The 14,463-nt window shown below is 38.0% G+C and overlaps 1 protein-coding gene and 1 long non-coding RNA gene across 2 annotated transcripts; both read left to right on the top strand.

The window, feature by feature from the left end:
• The first annotated feature begins 5,244 nt into the window (after positions 1-5,244).
• LOC133528546 (uncharacterized) lies at positions 5,245-6,870 on the top strand. The gene is made up of 2 exons (XR_009801009.1): positions 5,245-5,506; positions 5,619-6,870. It is a non-coding gene; the product is annotated as an uncharacterized LOC133528546 (long non-coding RNA).
• Positions 6,871-9,955: 3,085 nt separating this feature from the next.
• LOC133528398 (electron transfer flavoprotein subunit beta) lies at positions 9,956-14,414 on the top strand. The gene is made up of 6 exons (XM_061865775.1): positions 9,956-10,115; positions 10,455-10,613; positions 11,597-11,755; positions 12,482-12,562; positions 13,045-13,185; positions 13,890-14,414. The coding sequence occupies exons 1-6, from the start codon at positions 10,065-10,067 to the stop codon at positions 14,058-14,060; spliced, it is 762 nt and encodes a 253-aa protein (XP_061721759.1). The 5' UTR covers positions 9,956-10,064; the 3' UTR covers positions 14,061-14,414.
• The last annotated feature ends 49 nt before the right edge of the window (positions 14,415-14,463 follow it).

Here is a 14,463-nt window from a genome sequence, read left to right as displayed (position 1 = left end):
TACAGCAGGTCTGTGCTACTTGGGCTATGATGTAACAATCAAGAGCAATGAAAATCATTTATACCTATTTCCACTAAAAGTGACAAATTATTGCTCATACGTCCGTTAGTCGTTCGTGGCCTTTTGTGGTATTTTTGTATTAGGACTGCTCCACTGTCAGAGAGTATGACGATGGAGGATCCTTGCATCGATCTTTGAGTTAAAAATCGTTGCCCTGGCCGCGTAGCCAACGTGCAAATCGCTTACGCTCCGTAGCGTAAACGCAACTGTCACTGTCGCACTAATATGGAAGAGTGATAGAGAGGCACAAAGCGATTCGTTGTCGAAGCGATAGCGATTGTCACCTTGGCTAGGCCGGCTGAGTTTAATAGCTGAATTAGATTAGTGGAAACTCAATTGTCAGACGTCAACTTTTATGATAATCACAACTACGTTCATTATTTTCATACACTTTATACCTCTTCAAGAGTTAGGTAATAATAAGGTAATATTGCTAAAATCAAAGGCAGTAAAATAATACTTCTCATATGTATTCACAGGCTGTATGCGCATCGCTACCCTCCAAGTGACGGTGGCTATAATTTGCATCTTGGAGCACTTCATACTGAAGCCGACTACCAAAACGACCTACCCCATGGACATCAATCCGAGAAGTTTTCTCTTCAGTCGCCCGACACGCGGTGCTTGGGTTCATTTCGAAGAAATAAAATTACTATAACCGTCTTCTTATAATTTTTGTGTTAGCCGCTACTTTGGATTTTAATGGTCGCTGTAGTGTAGATTCACAAGTAGGTGTACTACAAATTTCAAAGACTATTTATTAGTAAGTAACACAAATGTCAAATGGGAAGAAACATAATAAAACACTTAAATTAAAAACTTATAAATATAAAAATTGTCCCAAGTCCTGATCGCTTGGTAGGGTGCCCCGAAGGCTGGCTGCATTATTAGTAGGTAATTTATAGGTAAGCTTAATCGGAAAAAAAAGAGAACCTACCGCCAGCATCGAAAAATGAATAACGTTAACGTTTTTAGTGCACCTCTACCGCTGTAGGGGTCGTCCAGAAATCATGTGATAATATTTGGCCTATTTCTTGACCTCCCTCCCCCTTGGTGATATTTGGTGATTTTAACACAACCCCCAGAAATCATGTGATCATATTTGGCCTATTTCTTGACCTCCCTCTCCCTTGGTGATATTTGGTGATTTTAACGCAACCCCCACCCCCCTGCCACAAGATCACGTGATATATCAAAGGCGATCCTCAGATATATTAAAGGCGTTTAAATCAATTAATGTAAAAAAAACTAGTGACCTTTGGGGAGTCTCCGTTCATACTGTCAAATCCTTAATAGAAGTTGTAGCGCCTGACCTGGTAGTTATATTTAATAACAGTGTTGACTGCGGTGAGTTTCCTGATCTAATGAAACATAGTAAAGTCACTCCTTTATTTAAATCAGGTAGCACATCCGACCCCACTAACTTTAGACCGATATCAGTGTTACCAACATTCAGCAAAATTTTTGAAAAAATAGTTTTGAGTCAGTTATTGAAACATTTTAACATTAATAATCTAATGCACAACAAACAATTTGGTTTTACACGGGGTCGCTCAACAACCGACGCTGGTGTTGAGCTAATTAAACAGATCTTCGATGCCTGGGAGGAGTCACAGGATGCTTTAGGTATCTTCTGTGACTTATCTAAGGCCTTCGATTGCGTCTGTCATGAAACATTGATCAGGAAACTGCACTATTATGGAGTAAGAGGCTCGGCACTGAATTTAATAAAGTCTTACTTACACGGTAGAATACAAAGGGTTGATGTGAGTGGACAGCGATCACCGGGGTCATTGGTCTCTATGGGTGTACCGCAGGGATCAATATTGGGGCCGTTCCTGTTCCTTATCTACATTAATGACCTGCCTTACCTTGTAAAGACCCACCATGACATAGTATTGTTTGCAGACGATACCTCACTTATTTTCAAAGTCAAACGACAGCAACAAGCTTGCAGTGATGTAAACAATGCTATTTCTAAAGTAGTAAATTGGTTTAATGTTAATAATTTATTGTTAAATGAGAAAAAGACTAAGTGCATTAAGTTTGTTACAAGTCACATAAGGAATGAGCAAACAGGTGTCATTGTCAAGGATGAGGAATTGGAACTAGTAGATAGCACAGTTTTTCTTGGTATAACTTTAGATTCTAAACTACAATGGGGTCCCCATATTGCTAATCTCTCGAATAGACTGAGTTCTGCAGCTTTTGCAGTGAGCAAGATCCGTCAGTTAACAGACGTGAAAACAGCTCGATTAGTTTACTTTAGTTACTTTCATAGCATTATGTCATATGGTATTTTACTATGGGGTAGTGCTTCAGAGATAAATACCATTTTTGTTCTGCAGAAGAGGGCTATTCGTGCAATATATAAAATGTACCATAGAGACACACTTAGAGATAAGTTTAAGGACATTAACATAATGACAGTGCACTGTCAATATATTTATGAGAATATTCTGTATGTACATAAAAACATTGCCAGTTTTAAGAAAAACTGTGAAATACATAATATTAATACTAGAAATAAGCATAAGCTCGCAGTGCCCTTCACTAGGCTCCATAAAATTAAGAAATCATTCATGGGTAATTGTGTAAGATTTTACAATAAACTTCCTAATATTATAACTGAATTGTCTGTTAGTAAATTTAAAAATTATGTAAAACGTAAGCTTATCTCTAAAGCCTATTATAGCACACAAGACTACATGAATGATGAAACACCGTGGGATTAAGTGTGATTGTAAAGAATGAATTATTTATTGTTATGTTATTAATGATGAAATTGATAATTCAATGTATATATATACCGTATTTTTTGACATTTAGATTTTATTCTAGAAAGGTTCTAGACTAGTATTTTCATACAATTTTGATGTTTGACGATCTTTTTGTGAAATTCTTATTATTAAGTTTACCATATCTATAATAGTTCAATGTTTTTTAGAACAATAATAACTGCATCAATAAATTGCTCTGATATTTAGATTAAGATGATATTTGTAAAATTTGACGATTTAAAAGTGCTTGTTGCTAGGCCTATTTGAATAAAGAATATTTTGACTTTGACTTTGACTTTGATAATTATGATGCGGGTACCCTTACACGCTAAGCAAGTCTAATGCTGTTTCTACTATATTGCGTATATGTTCCAGATCCTATCTCTCAAAAACAGGCATCGTAAAAATCTGCTTATATAAATAAATACATCGTTTCATATGTATTCATTAGTTTTTGATGGCAATGGCGGATTATTGAGGAAAAACGTCTCAATAGCTCCCGCAAATTGTGACAGTTCTAAATTGTGGTTGAAAAGCATGAGTAATGTATATAGTACTTATAATAATTAGGTAGGTAATTGAAAAACAGTTATAACTAAGTAAGTAACAGACACACAGTAAGTAACACAGTGCGGAGAGCGGATGCTGCGGCGGAGGGTGTAGCAAAGCTCAATCATTCCAAATACTCGAACTTGGAACCAGTTTACGACTTTGTCCCAGTTGCAGTGGAAACTGGTGGACCCTAGTGTTCTGAGGCGAAAACCTTTATTATAAATCTAAGGCGGCGGTTAAGAGAGCGAGGTTTGGGTCCCCGTTCTGGCTCATACCTGAGGGCCTACCACGAACCACGTTCGACGTGTTGCCTCCCTGTCACACTTACGTATGAATTTACGAGTGCGACAGAGAGGACAAAACCGAGGTTTTCCCGAGGGTTTACAGTATGAGGTTCTTCAAAAAAGGAGTGTAGAGATTTTTAAAGGGTCGGCAACGCGCATGTAACACCTCTGGAGTTGCAGGCGTCCATAGGCTACGGTGACTGTTTACCATCAGGCGGGCCGTATGCTTGCTTGCCACCGTCGTGGTATATAAAAAAAAAAAGAAGCAACACGTCGAACGTGGTTCGTGGTAGGCCCTCTGGGGGCCTACCGCGAAAACCGAAATTCGCAAATTCCGGGGATCTTTCTCTTTTACTCTCATAAAGACGTAATTAGAGTGGCAGAGAAAAATGCCCGCAACTGACGAACTTCGATTTTCGCGGTTATAGCCCTGGTCCAGCAAATATCATTGGCAGTACAACGCGGTAATGCGGTCAGTATTTTTGGAACTTTTGCGCCGGGTACGTGTCGTCTCGGGGATTAACGGGGAGGCGTAGGTAGAGTTAGGTTTTTGGACAAAGCTTGTTGCGGATTTAATGTTGTACCTGCATTTATGACGAAGCCTGTGGCGGATTATCACTAATGTAGATTGGACGAAGTTTGTTGCGGGTTCTGTTTAGTGTCTATGCTTTTGACGAAGCCTGCGCTGTCGATTTGGATGATGGTTATGGATTCTCTTAATGGTAAGTAGCCTTTATTATGTTTTCTTTTACTAAATAAATAAAGTTTGATTGAAACTACTTTTCACCTTTTTTTCTCATTTTTGAACTCTGAAAAATGGTCCCAGTACAGATCCCCAAGCTTGGACATCATATAAAAATACATATTGAACGCTGATACACGAATAACTGTGAAACCGTGAGTCTACTCGCTTCGAAAATCACTAAAATATGCGATGCGATGCGAGGCGAGCTTTTATTATGAATGTTTTAAAGATGGTGCGATTAATGTTTTTTATTGGGTAAATACGCATATAAAATAGAGCGGATTATTTGATCTGATAAAATTTTTGAGTAATATGGTTTCGGTTTTTCCCGCTTTGAAAAATAATTACACGTGATATTTTCTCTGACCCCCCTCCCCCATTGTGATCATTCGTGATATTTTTATTACCCCCACCCCCCTCCTAAACGATCACATGATTTCTGGACGACTCCTAACGCTGTCGCATATTCAAGCGACAGAGAGGCAGATAAAAATTTTCGTTTTCGCGATAGGGCCTCAGGGTTTGTGTGAAAGATCGCACGAACCGCCGTTATTGTTAACGACCGAACGTTACGCAGGGTCTTGTACCTATGATATGTATAAGTACATGATATCAGCAACTACTACAGTTATTGGTAATTCTAATTAAAACATTTCACACACTATGAAATATCTTTGCGGTTGTGAGGCAGCAGTGCACGCTGCGCGCACTTTTTTGAATCGTCCGGACTTTGAAGTTTTTGTCAAATTAGACGTTAAAAATGCCTTTAATTCGGTTGACCGCGGTGCTCTGTTAGCAGAAGTAAAAGAACAACTGCCAGACATTTATAGTTGGTCAAGCAAATCTTGTCAGTAGAAAAACGCGGCAAATTTGAAAAATCGCGGGCTAGCAACACTGTGTTCGAATAATTCCAAAATCGCGTGTAATCTGTGTTTTATCTGTAGAATGTGGATCGTCCATCTTGTTTGTTTACATTCCGAATCGGTGCTAATTCAAGAGATATTTCTGCTCCCAGCATTAAAATTAATATCAATATATTAAATAATATTGTGCATGACCACAAGCAAAGTCAAGATGCCTACAATGTAAGTAAAATCATGCTCGTTGATCTTAACCATTAGAAAATTTAGAGGTTATGATAATTACTGCAAGATCCCGGAGAATTTTTAAGATAATGTGCAGTTTTTTCTGTTTCAGGGTTAAAAGGCTTAAATAAAGATAAAACGTATGCCTAAATATATCCAATAAGACCACGAATTGTGCCCTCGAAACCGCAACTGATTCGATTGTTCCCAATATCAACAGACGAAGTCCTCAAATATTTTCAAAGGTAACTTTTTTAAACAATCTTAAGACGTTTAAGAACCTTGATTATACCTACTTTCTTTCGCAACATCTACCTAATACTTCCATATGTTTGTTGCAGGATTAAAACTCGCCCAATATAAGGCGTCCGTAAAAGTTTCTCTTCATACAAAACTTACCTACGGCGGTTTACGTACATACGTGTACAACGCAAACAAGACGAAAAATAAACTTGTTAATTAAAAAAACTAAAAAAATTGGAACAATAGTTTAGATTATTATTGTAAAAGTTGTCCGTTTGTTAATCATCACGAAAATATATTATTTAGGCTGATTTGTTTCATGCACTCAGCTATTGCACATGTATACCTATGGAAAATCCTAGTTTATACTTTCTGAAGTCGGTATGTACCTATTTAAGAGAAGTTTTAAGTCGCTTTACCTGTTTGTTCAATAAATTAAAATAATTTATTCAGTGTGCATAATTTTAGAAAAATATTTTAACATTTAAATCATACCTTCTTTTATCCAGAAACAATATAACTCCATATTACTCACATGAGTGGAAGTTGTTAAGTTTCCATTGTCAAGGTATCTTTTATTAATATTTTGAGTACCTGAAATTGTGTCAGTTCCTGACAAGTCTTGAATAGACTAATGTGAAAGTTAATAAAATTTCTTAACAGCATTCTCCTGATATCTAAATGACTTTTTTAAATATCTACATATAAAATATGATCTAGCCGATACATGTAAATATCTAACATTTTTAGCCTGTATAAAAACAGTAGTGTGACCAAGCTAGCATGTAAGAGTGGTCTCAGAGATATTGGAATATCTCTGTACTATAAATTAGGCAAATTGCTTTAGACTAAGTTTTATGTGTAAGTAGTACTATAAGAATAAATTTTGAAACTTGGAATGGAAACTTTAAACTTGAAATTACAAATTTTCTAACAGATCTGTTTTATGCTTAAGATGCAATAAGTGACTAGGTACAAAGTATTCTGATGCTTGGTTGGAGTGGACCAGTAACATTGGTAACTTAATGATATTTTTTCAATGAATGGCCTGAATTAAGTGTAAGTAAGCTAAAGTGACCCGTATCTTAATTGCCTTGAAATTAAATGAACACCAAAATATCTGCAGTTGTGTTTTATTTATTTTTAATCTGTATATTTATATAAGTATATTGTAAAACCATTTCAAAATTACACTGGTATGTGAATGTGACATTGTTCATAATTATTAATTATTTTCTTTGGGCTTCTTCAGTTTCTGAACTGATGTTAAAAACAGCTTTCTACCGTGGTGCTCATGTTCTCTTTGCTCCCTATTTGTCTTCTAAATTTGCTAAAACAGAATAAAACCATATCAAAATGATGTAAATAGTCCAGATATTTGATATTTAATAAGCCCTGCAATTGTGACAAGAATAGTTACAGTGATACCCTACCAGGGCTACCGCTGCCAGTGATGGCTCAGGGGTTACTTCTAGGTAAGTTTTAATATTTACCTAAATAAAACAATGGATTGTTTTATTCTAGTTAAATTCAGTAGTATAGGTACCTACTAACAGCTCGTTTGGTAAAAAGTACTCAAGTGCAAATGCCTTAACCTTTACATTTATTTAGCTATGACATCTTCATGTTTAAGTTGAATATATATGTAGCAGATCTGCTCCTAAGCATACCAAAGGTTAAGAATGCGAGCGCTCGCCTTTTGCGTCCACCTTTTACTAAGCATACAAACCTTTATTTTAATTCAATCTATTGATATATTTTTCGATTGTACCTACCTAAATATGTCTAATTAGCTTTTGAAGGTTGCATAAAGGAGCATTTGTATTGCATTTTATCGTGATATATCTTTAATATTGAATTCCAACCGAGAAATCTGATAATATATTAAAATCCAGCTACCTGCGGAAGCAATGATTTGATTCAAACATTATTTTCTCCAGCATAGTCCGTTTGCAAATAGGTATTTTTTGATCTTGTTTATCATATTGATTGACATCGTTTTTACTCCAGTTTAAATTGTCCCTATCATAATAATAACAATTTCCAAATGCTTCAATAAACCGCGAGCGGCAATTTTAGTTGACGTATGAAGAGCGCGCTCAGCGGAAAAAAATATGTTTCGGTTCGATGTACATTGCTGCTTTTCTTAGCGCAATACTGCTCTGTGAGTGTTGCCATACTTCAGTTTGCTTTACATTGCTACTGACAGACTTTGCTTGACAGACTATATAATTATTTACAACAATGCTACGGAGCACCATCTAAATTATTCTTTGGAGACAAAACTATTTTATCAAGCATGGGCTGTCAACAAGGAGACCCGCTTGGGCCCGCCATTTTCAGCTTAGTCATTCATCCGATCATCACTAAACTAAATTCAAAATTCAACCTCTGGTATTTAGATGACGGTTCCCTTGGTGGCGATGCTTTAAACGTTCTACAAGATGTTCAATACATAATTAGTAAATTTTCCAAAATCGGACTTTCATTGAACTTTACCAAATGTGAGATTTTCATACCAGATCACGTTCCATCGGAAAAAAAAATTGAAATATTAACTAACTTTAACGCGGTCCTGCCAAATATTTCCGTTCATTCTAAATCATCTCTTACCCTTTTAGGCTCTCCAATTTTTGATGAATCAGTCACCCCTGTAATTAATTGCAAATTAAATTTATTCAATAGTACATCTGAGCTCCTGTTTAAAATAAATCCTCATATGGCGCTTTTTATCATTCGTTTCTGTTTGTTTACACCAAAATTTATGTACTTACTCCGTAGCTGCCAAATTTGGAAATTCCCATCTATCCTTTCATCAGTTGACTCCTCCCTTCAGGCAACTTTAACCAAAATTCTTAACATTCATTTTGAAATTAGATCCTGGACCCAAGCGGTTCTCCCAATAAGATTTGGGGGGCTGGGTGTTCGCACATCCGCTAGCATAGCTCTACCTGCTTTCCTGTCCTCTGTATATGGTTCGCATTCTCTCGTCGGTATTATTTTAAACCGATCTTCGATACTTGACGATGAGATAGCGAACCTGAAGGAGGCCAGGGAGGCCTGGTGTGAGTCGTGCCCGAGTGCGGATATCCCAATTGCCCGTCATTGCCAGCGGGATTGGGACTCCCCACGTCTTAAGATAGCCCATGCCTCACTCATCGAACACAGCCTGGACGATTCTGAACGTGCGCGTATTCTAGCAGTTTCGGCCCCCGAGTCAGGCCACTGGTTACAGGCTCTCCCATCCAGACAAATCGGCACTGTTCTGGACCCAAGTAGCTTAAGAATAGCAATATGCTTGAGGCTTGGGTCTAGAATATGTGTTCCCCATACGTGCGCCTGCGGCAAGGATGTGAACCAGTTGGGCCGCCATGGCCTCTCATGTTCAAGAAGCGCCGGCCGAATATTCCGCCACGGCACTATTAATGATTTGGTCCGTCGCGCGCTCGCCACCGTGTCTGTGCCTGCGGTTTTAGAACCCGTGGGCATGGCGAGGGACGACGGCAAGCGTCCTGACGGAGCCACGTTAGTGCCGTGGAAACTAGGAAGGGCCCTGGTGTGGGACGCAACGTGTGTCGACACCTTTGCACAGTCCCACATTCAGGGGACCCGCATTCGAGCCGGCGCTGCCGCTGACCAGGCCCAAGTACTCAAGCGCCGCAAATACTCGACGTTGCTCGACGACTATGAGTTTGCGGCGCTCGCGGTTGAGACTTTGGGTCCCTGGTCAGCCGACATGAAAATATTCATGGCAGCACTGTCGGCGCGGCTGGTCGACACCACAGGGGACCCCAGGGCTGGCGCGTACCTCTCTCAACGTATTTCCCTTGCCATACAGAGAGGTAATGCCGCCAGTATCATGGGGTCCATGCCGCAAACAGACCTGTTAGAAGGGGTATTCTCTTTATAATTGGTTCCTTTTTTTTTTGTAGGTAAGTATATTTTATAGTAGATAATTTTATTTTATTTCTAGGTTTAATTTTAGTTTTAATTTTGTAATATTATATTTTAGTTTAGTTAGTCAATATAGATTATTTCGATAATATTTGCTATTTAATTTATACATCTTTCATTCTTAGCCTTAGCTAATAAATAAAAACTGATTATTTATAATCGATCTCATGAATTTAATTCTTTTTAAAATCGATATCATGCACGATGACAGCCGGAAACTTATATTGACAGTTTTGACGTAGCGCGATAGTTGGCAACTCACATCAGTACATCACTATTCATTTTATTTTGGACTTCGAACTCGAAGTTAGATTCTATTTTGTTTTTACTAAAAGTAATTTAAATTCCCTAGTATTTAAATATGTCTCGCGTTTTGGTCGGAGTTAAGAGAGTCATCGACTATGCTGTCAAGGTAGGTTAATTACAATATTTTAGGTTACTAAAGATAATCAAGTTTGGGGATCGATCTAATCATTGATAAAAAGAGTCCTTATAGCAAATTGTGTACATTCTCATTATGCTACACATTTTGACTATAGGTACTAATTTTTTTGTCTAAACATAAATCAAAACTGTAAACAATATATTTTCGTCATCTTATCAATGAAGACTAAATACCATTAACTGGTTTACACTATATTACAATCAACATCTAATTTACGTTGTCTAAAACCGGCCTCTTGTTTTACAAACCTGTGACTACATATTACATAGTGGCAGATCAGCAACTCTAGAAAACTCCCTGTTTCAGGTCCGTGTGAAGCCGGACAAATCTGGTGTGGTGACAGATGGAGTGAAGCACTCAATGAATCCCTTCGATGAGATCGCGGTGGAGGAGGCGGTCCGCATGAAAGAGAAAAAGCTAGCCAGTGAGGTTATTGCTGTCTCCTGTGGACCCACACAAGCTCAGGTAAGGACAGATTTCAAAGATATGAACCAAATTAATTTACGACTTCAGACTGCATGTTATACTAAATCACTAAATGTTTTAGTGCTACATTTACTCTTTGTAAGGAGTGATGGTGTAATCATTTTTCATTTGTCCTGTGAGCAAAGAGAATTTGAAATAGAGGTGTATTGTCAAAGAAAACTTTGTAGCGACATATATTTACTGCCATCTTTTGACACATAATTAAAACTTTTAGAACACCATTTGACTTTGATCTGTACTTTTACACTGATATGTGTTCAATTTGTTAAATATCTAAAAGTGGCACCATCTAATAGATCAAAGGCCAAAGGTAAGTTGACATTGTTTCAAGTGATGGCACCATAACCTTTACGTTGTGCTGGTAAGATTGTACGACTTTTTGATATTTAACACATATCAGTGAAAGAATAAGGATCAAAGTCAAATGGTGTACTAAAAGTTTTAATTATATGTCCAAAGATGGCAGTAAATTTACATCACTGCAAAGTTTTCTTTGACAATACAGCTCTATTTCAAATTCTCTTTGCCTGTGAGTCAGTAGCAATGTTTATAAGTAGAAGTATTTTTAAAGGATATCTTATAGAACAGGCTAATAACAACCACAATAATGGATATTTGGTGAATTTTAAGGGTCAAAAACTGGTTTAACTCAGGGGTCGGAAAACCGCGGCTTGCAAGCCACATGCGTTGAGGTACAGTTGTGGCTCTTTAAGCCACTCAAAATACTAACACTTGGAAATCCCAGACCAAGGAAAATAATGTTTGTGGCTCTTTGAGGTTCCTACAAAGTTTCTACTGCAGTTGGCTCTTCTTAAAAGTTGCTGACCCCTGTTTAACTTGAATTAATAGAATCAGGGCAACAACAATGGGAACAAATGACAAGAAAAAGTTCATATAGAATTCTTTTACGTTTTTCGAATTATTTTATGTATTTGTAACGAAAAACAAACATAACTTATCAGGAAACCTTAAGGACAGCCTTGGCCATGGGGGCTGACCGCGCCATCCATGTGGAGGTGGCTGGTGCTCAGTACGAGACCCTGCAACCACTGCATGTGGCCAAGATCCTGGCCAAACTGTCCCAGGATGAGAAGGCTGACATTGTCATAGTTGGAAAACAGGTTAGTTTGTTGGCGACTCCAACTACTGTAGTTATTTACCTGTTGCTTGAACTGAAAGTATGGGGTCATCCATTAATTACGTCACACGTCAGGGGAGGGAGCGGGTCAAGAAAATGCGATATGTTGTGACATGGGGGAGGGGAGTCACAAATTTTGTTTCATGTCATAAAATTTCTAATTACTATTATCCAAAATTTATTATATCGAAATAAGATTTCGTTGAAGACAAGTTTACCAGATATGTGACGTCACACCTGGGGGGAAAGGGTTGCCAAATGTGACAAGCAGGGAGGAGGGGTCAAAAAATCATGAAATTCGTGTGATGTGATTTTTGGATGACCCCTCATTTCAATAAAAAAAAAATGATACATACTTACATTTGACATTTTGTAGAGTACATTAATATTGTAAAAGTGTTGTAACTGCTTCTTAAACTTTTTTGGCAATATCCTCTCTTGGATTATATTTTTCTTGGCAGTGGCATAATTATACCAATTTTAGGCACCTGGCAAATTCATTAAATAGGGGCCTGTGCTCAGCTTCTCCGTTAAATTGGTAGAGGGGTGAACTGCTATATCATTGTTTATATAAGTATCAGGAATCATACAGCAAACTATTTATTCCTGAAAATAGTTATTATTAATGCAAACTTAAGATGCAGGAATATAATGTATTTTGGTTTGGTTTGAGTTTCAGGTTCTTAGTTTTGTATCTTTGTTTTTACAGGCTATTGATGATGATTCAAATCAGACTGCTCAAATGACGGCCGCCCTTTTGGATTGGCCCCAGGGCACATTCGCTTCAAAGGTAACTAAAAAACACCCATAAGGTTGATGGGCTTGGCATGGGAATAATTACCGCGACTCGGAATAAAAAAGAACACGCTTTTTCTTCTAGCTAGGGCAGGCATCACCAGTTAGTTTCTTCAGGGGTCTAATTTTTAAAATAAAATGATCATTGCGGTCCGTTTCTACTTGAGTTTATTAAATAAGTAATATAGGTCGGCGCTCCGGATCCGGACTTCCGGACCCCCGAGCTAGGGGATCGCGAACCTTTCGAAGGGGGTTGAAAAAAAAGTGTTAATCTTTCTTTTTAAATAAGAAGTATATGAGGAACCGTCTTAGTTATACTGTCGAGCTGTAGAAAACCTCTTTTATACATCTTAGTGAGTGGCAACATATATATAAGACAAGTAGCGTTATTGTCAGAACTCACATATTTTCTTCAAGTATTCTAATCCACTTTTTTAAGCATGGGAGAAACTGTCTGAAATAACAGTATTTTCTCAGGTGGAGAAAACCGACGCGGGCCTGACGGTGACGCGAGAAATTGACGGCGGCTTGGAGGTGATCAACGTGAAACTGCCGGCCGTCATCAGCGCGGACCTGCGACTCAACGAGCCCAGATACGCCACGCTACCTAACATCATGGTAATTCATTACATGGTTATACAAATGTTACGCCACCGCCCATGTCAAAATTGACATTTGGCGCCCCATAACCGCCAAAAACTGCCAGCAAGGTGTGGCTTGCTCTGACCCTAGGGTTTATACGCCCCTGAAAATGGTTTTTGAAAGAAGTATCTTGGAGCTCTCATGCCTAAATAATAAAACGGCGAAATTAAAGTATAGACGGCCCATTGCTGCGTTGTTAACAAATGGCATTAGTTTATATTTTGAATCATTCAAATAACTATAGAAAGGGCCTGGGGTCTGAACATGTTCTAACAAATGTACTAGATAAATGTAACCAGTTGTCAATATCAAGTAAATACCAAATTAAAATATTAAATTTTCACTTGTAATAAAAATTTCTTTATTTTTTTCGTACTATAATTGTATACACTAGCTATCTCTGGTAATAAAAAAAAAAATCCATTAACCCGCATGTCATATCAATGTGGTTCAGTGAAGGGGACGGACTGAAAATCAGCGCTGCGCAATCAATTTGTAATAAAATGGCTGACGCAGCGTACGCTGAGTCCGTTCCTTTTGCCGCGCATGCCTATTATTATTATTTTTAAGTGAAACATTGTATTTTGTGTGGCAATAAATGGTTTCTTATTCTTATTCTTATTCTAGAACTAAAGAATACGTATGCGAATGGAACTATTCATACGAATTTATTCTTTCAGAAAGCTAAAAAGAAGCCCCTCAAGAAAGTAACCCCCAAGGACCTGGGAGTCGACATTGCGGCCAGGATCAAGGTGGTGTCGGTGGAGGATCCCCCGGTGAGGCAGGCCGGCTCCGTGCTGCCCGACGTGGACACCCTCGTCGCCAAGCTGAAGGAGAGCGGACACATCTAACCAGCACCAAGTTGCACCTCAATCATACCAACTAAGAATATACCTATTCGGCGCGAACCACATAGGACATTGCGATGTTGCGTAGGTCTCACGTACGGAATTGATATAGAGACACAAGTACGGTATTACCATATATGTTCAATGCGCTCGCGTGGATAGCTGTTATTGCATCACAATCGCAAGACAACATCGGAGACCTTAATGCCTGAAGTGCGATTTTGCAGTGTGGTGGATTGAGGTTGTTGAAAATGTTGCATGCATGTTGTATAGTGTAAATTCGGTTTATATCTTTTGTAATGCAATGTAAATCAATAATTTAGTGTAAATTGTTAAATAAATATTTTACCATGTTAATTTTATTTCTGTTTATAATCTAGTTCTAGACGATAGAGATTTGAGTACG

Source organism: Cydia pomonella, chromosome 19 (genome assembly GCF_033807575.1).
Source record: "Cydia pomonella isolate Wapato2018A chromosome 19, ilCydPomo1, whole genome shotgun sequence".
Lineage (NCBI taxonomy): Eukaryota > Metazoa > Arthropoda > Insecta > Lepidoptera > Tortricidae > Cydia > Cydia pomonella.
The sequence above is the reverse complement of the archived record's forward strand: the minus strand, read 5'-3'. Positions and strand labels throughout refer to the sequence as shown.